The sequence below is a fragment of the Pongo pygmaeus genome, chromosome 3, assembly GCF_028885625.2.
Source record: "Pongo pygmaeus isolate AG05252 chromosome 3, NHGRI_mPonPyg2-v2.0_pri, whole genome shotgun sequence".
In the NCBI taxonomy this organism is placed as follows: Eukaryota; Metazoa; Chordata; class Mammalia; order Primates; family Hominidae; genus Pongo; species Pongo pygmaeus.
In genome coordinates this window covers 188,010,547-188,026,601 of record NC_072376.2, presented here as the reverse complement: position 1 = coordinate 188,026,601, position 16,055 = coordinate 188,010,547, and the positions used below count along the sequence as shown (strand labels likewise).

The 16,055-nt window shown below is 33.7% G+C and overlaps 1 protein-coding gene across 2 annotated transcripts in view; it reads left to right on the top strand.

Annotated features, from left to right (window-relative positions):
• The window catches only part of GLRA3 (glycine receptor alpha 3), a 182,270-nt gene that overhangs the window by 106,506 nt on the left and 59,709 nt on the right, over positions 1 to 16,055 (top strand). For both annotated transcript variants that reach the window (XM_054485490.1, XM_054485489.2), the window contains exon 5: positions 4,702 to 4,784. In XM_054485490.1, the coding sequence (XP_054341465.1) occupies positions 4,702 to 4,784 (83 nt within the window). The remainder of the gene's footprint in view (positions 1 to 4,701; positions 4,785 to 16,055) is intronic.

Below are 16,055 nucleotides of genomic sequence, written 5' to 3'. Positions count from 1 at the left end.
TGATTAGAGCTTTGCAGTCTTGGTATACAAGCTAGAGGAGCTATAGGAGCACAAGAGGATCAAGGAGAAATATATCTCCCGGCCCAGATCGAGGCTCTGCTATTGACTAGCTGTGATTTGGGTTAAGTCTCTTTACTTCTAAAAGGCTCATTTTGTCTTAGATACATGGCAGTGACAATACTAATTACCTTGAGCCTGAAATAATGTATTAAAATGCATTAAATAAAGCACCCAGCATAGTGCCAGACATACAATAGGCCCTAAAGTTGTTATTTTCACCTTTAAAGAAAAGTATACGTTCAGTTTTTTTCCAGAATCCATAAACCTGTACCGCATGGACTCTTGAGTTGTTAACATGTCTCAGCCTCAGTTTTGTCACTTGTAAAAAGGGGATGGTAATATCTTTACCACAGAATAATGGAATCCCATCATAGGCAGTTAAATATGATATACTTTCTTACTTTACTAATATTACTAACAAACCCAACTTTTCTACTCGTAGTACAGAGGCATTCTTGCATTAAAAATCAAATCATGGGAAGAAATTTTATGTTAAAGATGCTATGCACAGCAACTTGACAATGATATAAATTTAATTTTTATTTAAGCTAAATATAATCACTGTGAAATTTGTGAAACTAACTAAAGTTTACTTGTATGAGAATATGTATTTTTAACATTGATAGCCATTAATTTTTAAATAAGAAAGCAAACTTATTTTGACAGTTGCTTTTTTAAGTGCTGTTTATTCAAGGGTAATCAATTTACAATGCTATAAAATGCATGTCGTAAGAAGAATTTGGCATACATGTAATTGTGTATGTTTTTCTGAAGCGGTCCATAGCTTCATAAAGAAACCATCAACAGTAATGAGATTGCTTTGGTAATGGGTTGCTGATTGTCTCTACGATCAGATGACAATTAAACTCTAGACGTAGGTTACAGAAACTCATTCTAATCTCCCTTCTGGTGCTCCAGCAATCTAATCTCTCCTAAGAGTGATTTACCCCTTAGAAAATCATTCATAATGATATACCAAATCATTCAAATATATCAAATCTCTGGGGAAATTCCTTATATTTTCTATAGTTTAACTACAGTTCTCTGATTTCTTTTGGAAGAATTATTTATGTAGGTTTTTATAAAAATTATTTATGCATGTTTCACTTTAAATTTCACTATAACTATAATTTCACTATAAATAACTGATATGTGCATGCAATATATCATTTCTTGTATTATAAGAAATACATAATTTAAAATGTCATATTAATTACAGAACCCATTTTCATGAAAAATGCTTCAATGCTTTTGAGAGGCAGTATACTTAAAGTTTAAAAGCACGAAATCTAGAACTAGAACCCCAGGGCTGCAAATTCAGCTGTAGCAATTTTTGCTGTGTAATGTCAGGTGAGTTACTTAACCTGTAAGTTTCCTCATCTCTAAAATAGGGTAATATCATTTACCTATTCTTGTAAATTTGTAGTACGGAGTAAATGAGTTAACATACATAAAGTGTTTAAAATACTGCCTACTGCACAGTAAACATTGTCTAATAGATGTGTTATCTAATATGATATTACAGATAATATAGATTAAAACTGATTAAATTGCTAATTGAAGCCATTGTTTTTATGACACTAAATAGAGAAATATTAGGATCTAATAAAAATACTCATTTATATACAAAGTCTATAATAGAGTCAGCAAACATTTTTTAATTCAACTAGTGGTTGAGATAGACACATTAAACAATGCTTGTTCAAAAATGGGCAATAATTGAATTTTAATGAGGTCAATTGTTTGTCACAAATTATTATCAGCTTTTTAAACATTACTGTTTCGCTAAGTACTAATGTTAAAAGTCTTTCCCAAGACTTCTTAAAGGAAAAGAAGAAACGCCATATCCTGTTTATGTATCTTGTCTCAGAAAGAGAACTTAGTGTCCCTCTTACACAAGTAAACATTTATTTCCAAAACAGTAGAATGGGATTAACTGCCTCTTGATTTCGTTTTCTTTTGATGTGGTCAAGACATATCTTTAATTTATATGTAGTGCTTTGATAAAGAAATTCAGTATCAAACTCACCAAGTTGACACATATTTTTCAGTATGCTGTGAAAGGAGCAATTGTATTGTACCTTAAACAAAAAGAAAGAAAAGTCGACGAATAGATTTTTTCAGGATATGATTTATGACAGAAGTCCTACAAACTGTGTTTTTCTTTGCCAAATAATTCCTTTCAAGTGCTATTTTTTTAGAATTATGTAATGTCTCTTTTTTTGTGCCAGAAAAATAGCCAGGATATGAATTTGACATCACATGTGTGGTGAGAGCATGGAAAAGATTCTGAGGATGCTGTTTACTTCCAAACAAAAGGTCACAGAATTAATTCTGCAAGTCAACATTTGAAACTGGCTGTCTGAGAGCCTTGGATATTTGGAAAATTAATGTGTGTACATTCAAAATGTATGTGTGCATACACTTCTAATAATCCCTTTCCCAAGGCAAAAAACATTGTGTCTACCTAATTTTAAAATTGCCTTTTTAAGAGAGAACTTTGTAAATTTACACAACCATACTTAACCTAGCTGAGCCACGAGAAAAATTCCTTTTGAATATTGAACTCTATGAATTATTCTAGTGTGTTATGGACTCTGACTTGAATGAATTACCAGATTATCCTCCTAAGACTCTTAAAAATTCAGCAGCTTCACTGTCTGTCCATTTATGTGTCCCAAATTATGTTAATTGGACCTAACTCACCAAGCATACTCTCTGTAGACTATATATCATTCTAACTTTATATCTATGGTCTACATAAAAATGTCAGCTTGACAAATGTGGTTATATTTAGTAGAGCTGCAGACTATCTTCTGTTAAAGCTTAAATAGTTCTTTTTTATTCCTTTCTTCTTTCTTTTTCCTTCCTTCCTTCCTTTCCTTCTTTCCTCCCTCCTTTGTTTCTGTTTCTTTCTTTCTTCTTTCTTTCCTTCTTTTTCTTTCTCTCTCTCTCTCTCTCCCTCCCTTCCTTCCTGCCTGCCTTCCTTTTTTTTTTTTTTTTTTTAAGAGACAAGATCTTGCTCTGTCACCCAGGCTATAGTCCAGCAGTGTGATCCTAGCTCACTGCAGCCTCGACCTCCTGGGCTCAAGCCATACTCTCACCTCAGCTTCCTGAGTAGCCAGGATTACAGGTGCACATGCCATACCTGGCTAATTTAAAATATATATATATATTTTTGTAGAGATAGAGTATTTTTATGTTGTCCAGGATGATCACAAACTACTGGGCTCAAGCAAACCTCTCTTCTTAGCCTCCCAAAGCGCTGGAATTACAGGCATAAGACACCACACCTGGCTAAATAGTTCTTCATATGTAATTTAATTTAGTCATCTTTGTGCCCACACTATAGAATTTGGCGGATGAGTAAATGAAGGAGTCTAGGAGTGGCTGAATATACTAATAATCGCTAATAACTACTGTTTGTTGAGTGTTTGCTATGGCTTAAGCACTTGCCTAAGCACTTATGTGTGTTAACTCGTACTGCTCATAGCAACTCTCTGGAGTACGTACTATTGTTATCTTCATTTTAAAGATGAGAAAACTGCAGTATAGGGGATTTGAAGTAATCTGCCTAGGGTCACGAAGTTTAAGTAAACTAATCCACCTAGGGTGCTCGTGAATACACTGAATTTCAATGGGAATATTCTCAGTACAAGAGGCTCGCTAAAGAGTTCTCAGAAAGGAACTTCATTTGAATAAACTTGAGTGGATCTCACCACCTCTTCCTCAGGTCTAGGAACTACAAAAACTACCCTGAAAAGATCTGGGTAGAATGCTTTTCCAGCAAAAAGTATTCAAAGGTGATGAATTTTCTGGAATGTCAACATACTAATTCTCTCTGGAAGTTGGAGGAGAGCCTTTCCAATGAGCAGAATACTGGTGTACAGCATCTAGGTTATCCTTTGTGTGAAGCCAAATCTGAAGTTTGATGAGCATAGAATCAGATCATGAATATTCTAGAGTGCTATTTCCTGACCCTGATGATTCCCTTATCCCACACCAGGGAACATGAGGCCGAACTTTTCAAGCCCTCCAGATTCACTTTACTAAATACACTGCTGAACGTTCACTGACAACATCAGGGCTGTTAGAATGATGACTGAACGTTACATATGATTGCTCCTCTCCACCCTGCTTTTCCACGTTTAGAACTCTAATGCCTCTCGAATATAGTATGTGATTTGCAAGGAAAGAAACCTTTTGATGTTTGGCATTAATTTTATAGGATCCACTCTTGAATTTCTCTTTTGAGGATGTTGTCTTAGAATACAGACATTTTCTAGACATCCACAGCCCTTTCTAATTGAATAAATAAACACATAGATATATAAATATGATGGAATGCTTATATTTAGATTGGTGCAAAAGTAATTGCTGTTTTGCCAGCACTTTTAATGGCAAAACACAAGATTACTTTTGCACCAGCCTAAGATATGCAATTATCCAACCCCCAGCCCACCAAAGCCAGATTTGTGTATAAGGGCATAGCTATTTTATAGTAAGTAGGATACATAAGCTGGAGAAATTTTTACTTAAATCTGAGTTAGTCACCACCAAAGCAACATTGTTTCTCCTGTACAATAGAATATTAATATAATGTCATAAATTTCCTTTAAAAATAATTACTTTGACTTTCAGATTAACATTAACACTTTCCTGTCCAATGGATCTCAAGAATTTTCCCATGGATGTACAAACATGTATAATGCAACTGGAAAGCTGTAAGTATGAACCACTTACTTTTTAAAATACTTTTACAGTATAGTAGATACAAGCTTTTAATGCCTAATATGTATAATTTGTTTTGTAATCATTTTGGTCACATATTTACTGAATAGGAATGTAATCTTTCACCAGGTACTGAAAATAATGATACCTATCAACACATGCACTCTACACTATGAGAAAGAAACAAATTGGGGATCTAGAAATAACAGATTTTCAAAGCTTGATATTTAGATATATCTTGCTATACACATCATCAGAAGTGAAAAGGATGGTAGTCATTAAAAACAAACTATCACTTATTTATTGGGAGCCTCTTATCAACCAAGTGTCTATATATGTTTTTTCTTATACTGACAACAAAGATATTGTTATCCCTATGTTTTCAAATACGAAAATGGTCATGTTGAATGATTGAGGCTCCAATTCACAAAGGTGACAATGACAAACTGCCTCCAAACTTACGCTGCTTCCGATAACCAAAGTTTATTATTTTAATATCACTCTGCTGGGTATGTTATGTATGTTAGCTCAGAAGAAAAAAATTCTCACACTTTCTCACAGATTTATTTAAGCTTTCAGGTATTTCTCTACATTTCTTCTTTCAAAGTAGACCCATATGCCTCACTGATTAATGTTAACACAGATGAACATTTCACATCCTACTCTTTCTCTGATCTATATAATTAGCCCTAAATTAATTGTTTGTAGTGTTTAATCTCATATAAAAATTAAGCAATATGCAATATTTTATCTTATGACAGTATGTTATCCGAGGGGGAATAAAAGGACTGTTTGACACATTCCTTGAGGAAAATTTGGAGGCCGATCCTCGGACTCCAGGTGTCAAAGACAAGGCTTGTAGTGTGATAGAGTTGTCACTAGGTGGTGGACCAACTTTGTGGGGCAACGTGACTATCCCCCTCCCTCTCCCGTTTGGTTTTTCTTAGGAAGTGGAAACATCAATTTCTCTGATAACTCCTCCTTGGAAAATTTAAACTGATTATTTTTATAAGTAGGTCTTAAATAATTAGCATACATATGCATAAAGTATTAACGTAAATGAGAGGAAATTAAATTAAAATTTGGGGAGCTACTTAGCAATCAATCTACGCAGGGAGAAGCAGCAGAGCTGATTTTGAAATTGAAGAGGGGCAATTTGAGGACAGGCTGATTGTATATCTTGGTTGAAAAATTAAGTACATTTAGGGCAAAGAATTTATGTGCGGCACCCTCTAAGTGGCACCCTAATTACTAAGCCTGGGGGCGGGGCGTGGATGTTATTCAGTAGGTGTGAGAAATGGTTCAACATATAAGGGGCAAGAAAATTGTTTGGTCCTTGCTGTACCTCTTAAAGATTATTTTAGTTAAATGAACAAAGATTGTTTAAGAAGTTTTCATAATTTTCCAGAAAAAGTCAGAAAGTAGGACAAAGAGCAATTATGTGGAAGGTAGAAACAGGAGAGGCTGATTCACAGTGGTTGTGAAGTCACTGAATGCCTGTGTGTCAGAGCGAAAAAGCTTAGATTAATGGGATCAGATTAGAAGCACTGATGAAGAAAGGGAACAGGGGATGAGAAACAAATGTTGATGGGACAATTGATAAAATCCATCTTAATATGTTTGAGGTCTGGGAAATTTAGGTCTAAAGCCAAAGAGGGAGTGAAAAGTGAAGATCAACTATTAAAAGCCATATACAGAGTGGTTCAAGAGTCAGATGAAATAGCTGAAGAGACGAATGTAGACAGGAAATAAAACACAAACAAGAACAGACACTTAAGAAATGCCTACATTTAGAAGTTGTTGGAAAAAATTACGAAGGCAAAGCTGGCAAATTAAAATCAACACGATTCAACCTCAAAAGAGAAAGGACTGTGAAGGAGTTCTGTGTAACAAAATCAAATGCTGCAAAGAAAGTTTTGTAACGTACTTGAAAAAAGCAATTGTTATTGTTAACGGAGACAAATGTGATTAGAATAATGATGGTCAAAGCTGTAATCTAAAAAGGTTTTTTTTTTTTTTTTTTTAGGTGAGTGATGAGGAAGTGGGTGAAATCTTTTATTCCACGAATGTTAGTTATTAAAGAAAGATGAGAAAAAATACAGTGCCTGAGGGTTGGTTAGATCACTGGGCTTCTGTTTTGAATAAGGAAAGCTTACTGGGGCTATTTTGCAGGACACAAAAGCTGACATAGTAAGACCTCTCATGTGTCTGCCTTTCTCAGAACATTTCTCAACATGAGAAAAGAGAGCCTCTTTTCTTTCCCCTTTGTTTCTTAATTCCTCTATAAGAAATACGAGTGGGTTGTTCAAGGGGTTCTTTAATATTTCAGTCATTAAGCACTTCCTGCTCTCTTATTAGGAATTAATTTTAATTTAGCTCACCATAGAGACTTTGTTTATTAAACTTCTGTAGCAGATGCTAATGTCAGTCAAAGTAGAACCTTCTGAAGTCAAGTTCTTCAAGGCGTTTTTTTCTTAAAACTTTTTTAGGACAATTACATATATATATATACACACACACACATAATATAATATATAATATATACATATATTAAGAAATGCCTACATTTCTGTGTATATATATATGTGTGTGTGTATATATATACGCATACATACAAATCTACATATATATGTGTGTACATATATACGCATACATATAAATCTACTAATATATGTGTGTATATATATGTTTTAAGAAAAATTTATATCTATTTTTTTATTTTCTCCTTAAATAGTGGTTTAAAATGACAAGATAAAAGATTGTAAATCAGTGAAACCCACTGGAAAGTAGGCAAAAAGAGTTAAACCTACTGGAAATCAAGAGCTGTAAGAATCCCAGGGTCCACTTTTGAATGAAATCTGACTGCAAAAAGGAAGAAAAGAAAATGTTCAATAATATTAAGACATGGGAAGCAGGCAAAAAGGAAACATAATTTAAAAGCAAACACTTTAATGGCTTGTAATGGTACAACTTCCTTAAATTCAGTAAAAGTTCAATAAATATATGTCAGTGGTCAAAACTGTTCCAAGTGGCCTGGGAAATATTCTTTCATTTAGGCATCAATTGAAAAATATTTATCAAATACCTAATATACTCCACATATTATGTTGGGTGGTATAACAATAAATAAAGCAAAAAAGTCTCTGTTTCAAGAATTTCAGAGGCTACCTGAAATATAATGATATAAATTATATTTATGCCAATATAATTATTCAATTAAAGATGATAAGCAAATCTTAATGGTATACTGTTAAAACAAAGGAGAAAGTGAATAAGAGAAGAACAAAATTAACAATGAATAACTAACTTAGAAAAGACTACTTTGTCTAAACTATCAATGATCCCATGCCCTCAAAAGTATACATTTATGACTTATAATTGAAACCATAGATGATACAAAATTCCTAGTTAGAGGAAAAGAAATTATTGGGGAAGAGGCTTATGCAAGGAAAATCCAGGGTAAGAGAAGACTTGCATTAGAAATTGATGAGAAAAAAAAGTATGAGTTAAGGATAATATCAAAGAATAAAAATAGAATAAAAGCGTTAAATTCACGTAGAAAAAAAGAGATTCTCAAACTAGATGTTAACAAATATTAAGACCCAACAGTATGTTGACAACTAGACACTTTCTAAGAATACCACACAAAAAAATTTGGTAAAGAAAAGTGAAAAAATGTATATCTGAGAAATGTACCTTGAAAAAGTCCAGAATAATTTTAACCAGAAAAAAATTAATGGCAGAAAAAAATTATGAGGCACGAATACTTGAGTAGCATGCTGGTAAAAAATCAATATGCAGTGGCTCATGCCTTTAATCCCAGCATTTTGGGAGGCCGAGGCAGGTGGATCACTTGAGGTCAGGTGTTTGAGACCAGCCTAGCCAATATGGTGAAACCCCATCTCTACTAAAAATACAAATATTAGCCAGGCATGGTGGCACTTTCCTGTAGTCCCAGCTACTCGGGTGGCTGAGGCTGGAGAATCGCTTGAACCCGGAGGCAGGGGTTGCAGTGAGCCAAGATGGTGCCACTGCACTCAGCCTGGGCAACAGAGTGAGACTCTCTCTAAAAAAAAAAAAAAAAATCCATGTATAATTAGGAAAATCTAAGTACGTAACCATATAACTTCTAAATATAATAAGCAAAAGCAGGATGAACTGCATAAAAAACAGATAAATCAACAATTTACTGGATTGTACAAGCACAGTATATTTGAACAAAGCAAATCATAGAGAGAGAGAATTCTTATTCTTTGTTTAATTTTGTTTTTAGCATATGGAAACATTTACAAAAATTGATTATGTTATACACCACCAAGGAGGTTTCAGTAACCTCCTATGAATCAACATGTTATAAAATGTGATTTCTAACTAAAATGCAATAAAATTAGAAACCAATAACAATATAGAATTACTGTAAGTTGCTACAAATTCCCATATATTATTATATATTAATATACACCTGTATAACTGGCATGAAAAACATATACTAAAAGACTATTTGTTTAAAGGTGAAAATTAAGAAAAACTTGATGTTAAGTTACAATGAAAGCACAATATATCAAAATTTCTAGATACAAATAAGCCAGATTTTTTTAATAAAAATGATTTCACTAAGCATTCTATTCAAAAAGGCCAAAAAGACAAAATAGAGTATCCAAAGAATCACAAAAACCCCTAAAACTGGTGCTTTGAAAAATCTCAGAACCTAGACACATCCCTGGAGAAATTACTTAAAGAAAAAAAATTAGGTTGATTGAATATCAAAAATACAGAATGAAGAAATAGAAATAATCGTAGTATGCCAGCTTAAAAGCAATGAAAGAAAATCCTGAGCAATTCTATCTTTTTCAGTCATAGTTATGGAAAGGAAACTCAGCCAAAACCTTTATTTGAAAACAAGAAGGAAGCCTGGGGGAAAAGTGTCCACGTAAATAGCTAACTTTGTTATAAATTAATGAGAATTTCCAAGAGCGGAGACAATAATGATGGGAACAACAGCAAACATTTTGAAAACCTGTTCAAATATTTGCTATATAAAAAGAAGAATTATGCATAAAGATGATTTCCTCAAGTTTCCTCTCAATTGGGAGAATTGAATATTGCCTTGTTTACATTAATCTGAAAAAAGAAGGTGATTGATTCATGGAAAAAGTAGATCAGAGCTGATGTCTGCTTAACTGTGCTGTGTTTTTTGTGAAAATTTTCGTTCAACTAAAAATTTACTTTGGGTTATGGGAAATTTTAGGATAGAGCTTGAATTAGGAATGTTTTTACAAATATAGAGACATAACCTTAGAAATACTGCTTATTGAGACATGGATAAGCATGGAGACATGAAAATCAATGGAATTTCTGGAGATAGCATAGAAAACGACAACCAAAAGGGAGCCAGAGAAAGACAGCATCATCAAGTTTTAGAAAAATTGGGTATAGAGGAGGAAGTGAAACAGAGAAAGACAATAATGAACTCTTTGTGATATTTTAACAATATGCTTCCTAGAGGCTATTTGGAAAATATGATTAATTTAGTTTATTCATGGAGGGTAGAGTCATTAAAGGTAAAAACAAAATAGAAAATCAACATTTTTTTTCAATATTTAGTTATAAAAATGTATTAGCTGCAACACAAGTGGTATTTATCATAGTGTTTCACTCTGCTGCCATTTAAAATCAAAATAAAATAACTGCACTAAAGTTGAATCTTTACCGTTACAGTAATTTAGAATGCTAACTCATCACTGAGAATTCCACTGAAGTCAAAGGAAAGAATGTGGCCCCGTTTATATGTTCCAAGTTTGGATGTTTCCCTTATCAAATTATAAAGGCCTCTCTGGGAATGTGCTTATTCCTCAAATCTCAACAGAGTTTCATGTAACTGCTTGTATAAAAGCCAGAAGTTCAACATACTGTTTATTCCTCTGATCTAGAACATACTTAATTCAACTTCATTCTGGGATAAATACTATAAATGTTTGCTTTTAGGTATGAAGAAAATGTGTTACTTTCATTTATTTCTCTCTCTTTTTAATACTCATTTTTCACTCTCAAAGTCAGTAAGAAGACACAGGCCAGTTCCCATGACAATATGCATATCCAAACTTCACATTTTATTCTCAAAATTCTTATTTTATTAGGAGAAACCTAAGAAAATAACAATAAAAATATCAAACCATACATACCACACAGAGAATTCTGCAATGAAGACTTGTTTTTCACTAACTGTTTTAAATTTGAGCCCCAATTTTTATGTGCAGTTCTTGATTGTAATAAATGAAACTGAGGAAAGTTCCTAGTGAAGATAAACTACTAAAGTGATCACTAACCTTCCTTCTCAGGATTAGATTGCATTAGTTTACTGATTACTTATCAGATGCCATTACCTGAATTTTTTAAAGCTGTGTGAAGTGCTAGCAACATGAGGTAATTTTCAACAGATACGTTTCCATTTATATCACAATTTATAAATACATTTTTACATAAATGCAATTATAATTATTTTATTTGACACAAAACAAATAACTCATACAGAATGATATAGAAGAGAAGGAGGCACAACTAACTATATTAAGACCTAGACTATGCCCCTAAGGAATGCTTGATGGAAGTTGATGTACAGGGCTAGAGACAGGAAAAAAACTCAAAACTTAATTTTCAGTTTTTTATTTACATTAAAAGGAAAATTCCTAACTGTTTTTTTTTTAATTTGCTAGTTGAAAAGAAAAGCTATGACGGATTTTTTTAATCATGGAAAAATACTGGATAATAATTTCTTAGAATCAGAATAATAGTTAACAGCCATTGATGACACATGATGCCTAAACTATTACTACTTCCATAAAGGGTTTAATTCTGTAGTTCATATCTAAAGAGGAATGTATTGCACTGCAGCCCGGGCAATAAGAGCTAAACTCCATCTCAAAAAAAAAAAAAAAAAAAAAGAATAAAAGTTAAGAAAATATTATTTAGATTTGAAAAGAAAATATAAGAAAATAACTCAGTGAAGAAGTATTGTCTGCCAGAAAGAACAGCCTAAATCTCTAAAATTACAGGGTAATTTTTAAGGGCCAACTTGAAAAAAAAAACATTAACAAAAGCTTTAAGAAACTTGATATATACTTTAATAGTATTGTTGGATAGAAATATATAAAGATAGAATACACTTTAATGGGGTTTTGGGATAGAAATTTCTAAAGAGAGATGAGAGGATTTTATGATTTAATTTCTCAGATTCATTTAAAAACCAGGTTTGACATTACTCAGACCACTTACTCTGGAATTTATGCTAAATTAGCTAAGGCAAAAGATAAGATTTGGTGATGATTTTTCACAATTATTTTATAATAGTCTACTCTTATCCAAGTTCTTTCATAATTTAAAAGTTTGGATACTGTTCAAAATCATATTATGTTTTTTGTTTGCCTAGTGAGAAATACAGATGGTTCTTGTTTTCTGAGTATTTGTTGCTTAAACCTCTGCAGTTACAGTGTTAGCTAGAAAACAGAAGTCCTTCCAAGACAAAACTATACACTAATGAACTCGTTACTTATAAAATAAATCCCCACTTAAACATTAAATATTCCATTCTATGTAATACCAATGGCCATTCTCTTCTAATCTGTCCACATCTTTCTAGGTTGAATTTTTACTGATCATCAGGTATCTAAGCATATTGACCACAGTCCCTCATATGCTCAAATTATGCTTCGAGAAGTTAAGCGACTTTCCCAAGGTCACACAACTGTGAAGTGGACAGGGAAAACGATATGATTTAATAGCTCACAAACTTTTCATACAACCATTGGTCATTTTAAAATCTATCTGATGATTTCCAAATATTTATAAATTGTAACTGTGGTATCCTTAAATTATCTCTGCAAGTTAAACATACCCAGTAATTTTGTTTGTTTTCTCATATGAAAAGACTTAGAGTTCCCTCCTTTGCCTATTTCCTTTCCCCTAGACGTCTTTCCATGTATTAAAATTAGCCTAAGCCGAGACTTCAGAGTAGGGCTTCCCCCCGGTGACAGTGCCAATCATTCTGTTACTATTGCAGTTTCAGATCACACATACATTAGAGATAGCTGCAAAACCCAGTCTTAACTCAGAACACATCTACAGTCAGCTGAGTACTACAACTAAGTTCTATGTCCCCCCATTCCATGTTTACTAAATTGGTTCACTGGAATAAATACAAAGTATTTATTTTTTCTAGTTAAAGATCATCTTACTAGGTTTAGTCCATAATCCTACTTTGATGATCCATGTCTCTCCTGGTTAATCATCCAGAGAATTGAACAATATATCATTACACACTCCCAGAAGGACAGGACTGAAAACCTTGCAACAGATCACTAGAGGTATTTGTCTTGATTTATTACTACTGAAAAAAATCAACAATTGCTTTTTCAATCAGCTATAAATTACTTAAATGGATATCAATTTCAAAATTTTGAAATCCTTGTTTATAAGAGTTAGAATTCATCAGATATCTTGCTGAGAACACTATAGTATCCCTTAATATTCTAGCATAGTTGGTAATAAGATTATAATATGATATCAGTGTAGCATGGCTTTTCCTTTATGACCCTAATTCTGGCTCCTACTGACCACAGCTTCCTGCTCTACCTGCTCACAGATGTAGTCTTAACTACTCTAGAATTGCATGGATTTGGTGTTAAGTTCCTTTAATTCACAGAATCTACCTGTTAATAAACTTGAAAATATTCTCAACATTAATCTCTTAGCAGCTTTGCAAAATTCTTCATCACCCTCTGAGATTCCATATAGCAACAGCAATCTCATCTGCAAACATCTTCATGCTCTGGAATTTTATTTTCCTTCAGAGAGAAGATATAGATAAAAAGTTTATTTTTCTCTTGTCCTCCTCAGGCAGCGTTCCTATTCCTTCCTATTCTCATAGAACCCAGGGATCCCTTTCTTGTTTGCATTTTCAGCTTCAATATGGATGAAATTAAATGTATAGCCTTAATACATCAAGAAAATATTTATTGTTATATTTGGTTTCAGTGTTGTGTTTGGCTTATCATTTACCTCCTTTACTTCACTTTTGTATACTTTTTCAGACAAGTTGTTAACAAAGATGTTTGGTATCAAATGAAATGCTTATCTACTTATTTCAACATTGTGCTTTTGTGGTTATTAATGATGGGGTTACCATAATCCTTATGTCAGATAAAACTGTGCTCTTCTCTCTGCCTAAAAGGTGTTTCCTGAAGATTTATCCATAGCTTGACCCTTTGGATCATTCCACCAGGCCATTTCTGAACATCTTTTTTTTTTTTTTTCCCTGAGACGGAGTCTCACCCTGTCACCCAGGCTGGAGTGCAGTGGTGCGAACTGGGCTCACTGCAAGCTCCGCCTCCCGGGTTCACACCATTCTCCTGTCTCAGCCTCCCTCGTAGCTGGAACTACAGGTGCCCGTCACCACGCCCAGCTAATTTTTTGTATTTTTTAGTAGAGACGGGGTTTCACCGTGTTAACCAGGATGGTCTCGATCTCCTGACCTCGTGATCCTCCCACCTCAGCCTCCCAAAGTGTGATAATCTTTTCTTAAGTTAGTTCTCTTCTCCCCAGTTGCTTCCTATCCCATTAAATTATAAATTTATTTCAAAATACATATCACCATGTGAAATGATTATTTTATTTCTGATAACATTTTTATTGCCCACCCCATCCCCACCCACTACATGCAAGTTCCATGTAGACAGGGAAAATGTCTCTCATTTCTCACTTGTTATCACTAGAAATTCTAGCAAAAATTAAGACAGTGATCTCTTTGTTTCTCTTAACGACAGTAAATAATACGGTCATATTTTTTACAGTGCAGCTAATATAGCCCACTTATAGCCATATTTCACTCAAAGATCCATTAAAGAAAACATCAAGTTGGTTGTCCGGAATGACTCCCCTCTTCTCTTACTTAACTGAAAAGACTATTGGAGGCTAATTCATTGTAATCACCCAGGTTCTACTTTCAACTCATGTCATGATACCACAAGGTCTTCTGCACACTGTGCATCCCTCATTTATTTCCTCCCCCAAAATTTCATCAGTCTTTTCTTCTTTTATTTTTTAATTGTGGTAAAATCCGTGTCTTAGTCTGTATTGTGCTGCTATGACAAGATACCACAGATCAGGTAATTTTTAACGGATAGAAATGTATTGGCTTACAGTTCTGGAGGCTGGAAAATCCAAAATAAAGCTGCCAGCATCTGCTAGGGCCTTTTTGCTGCATCACCCCACAGAAGACAGAAGGGCCCAGAGACAAAAAGGGGCTGAAACCACCCTTTTATAATGGCAATAATTCCACCTATGAGGGCAGAGACCTCATGACCCAATCTCCTCTTAAAGGTCTCGCCTCTTAACTCTGCTACAATTGCAACCGAATTTAAACATGAGTTATGAAGGGACAAACATTCAAAGTACAACAATATACAAACATAAAATGTACCATCTTAACCATTTTCAAGCATTCAGTTCAGTAGTATTTGGTATCTTCACAATGTTGTACAAGCAATCTCCCAAACTATTTCATCTTGCAAAACTGAACTCTACATTCGTTAAACAACTCTCCATTTCCCCCTTCCTCTTGCCACTGAGAACCACCATTCTACATTTTGCTTATATGAGTTTAGCTACTCTAAATTCATATATAAGTAGATTCATACAGTATTTGTCTTTGTGTGACTGGCTTATTTCACTTAACAAAGTTCTCAAAGTTTATCTATGTTACAGTATATGTCAGTATTTTCTTCCTTTTTAAGTTTGAATAATATTCCATTGTATGTATATAATATTTTGTTTCTCCATTCATCCATTGATGGAAATGGGTTACTTTCATATTTTGGCTATAGTGAGTAATGCTGCTATGAACGCAAATGTCAAATACCTTTTTGAGACCCTGCTTTGAATTCTTTTGGACATATATCCAGAGGTAAAATTGCTGGATGATATGGTCATTCATTTTTAATTATTTAAGAAGCAGCCATATTTTTTATAGCAGCTGCACCATCTTGTACTCCACCAACAGTACACTAGAGTTCCAATTTCTTTACATCCTTGCCAACACTTGTTAGGATGTGCGATTCAGATAGTAGCCATCTTCTTTGTGTGAGAATCAGTAGACTTTTTAGAACACCCTAGATCACCTGTAATTTAAAGCATTTTATTTCTGTGATCCTGCCATTTGCTGCTATTCTTTACTACTCAGAGCTGTCACCATTTTTTGTATATAGGGTCTC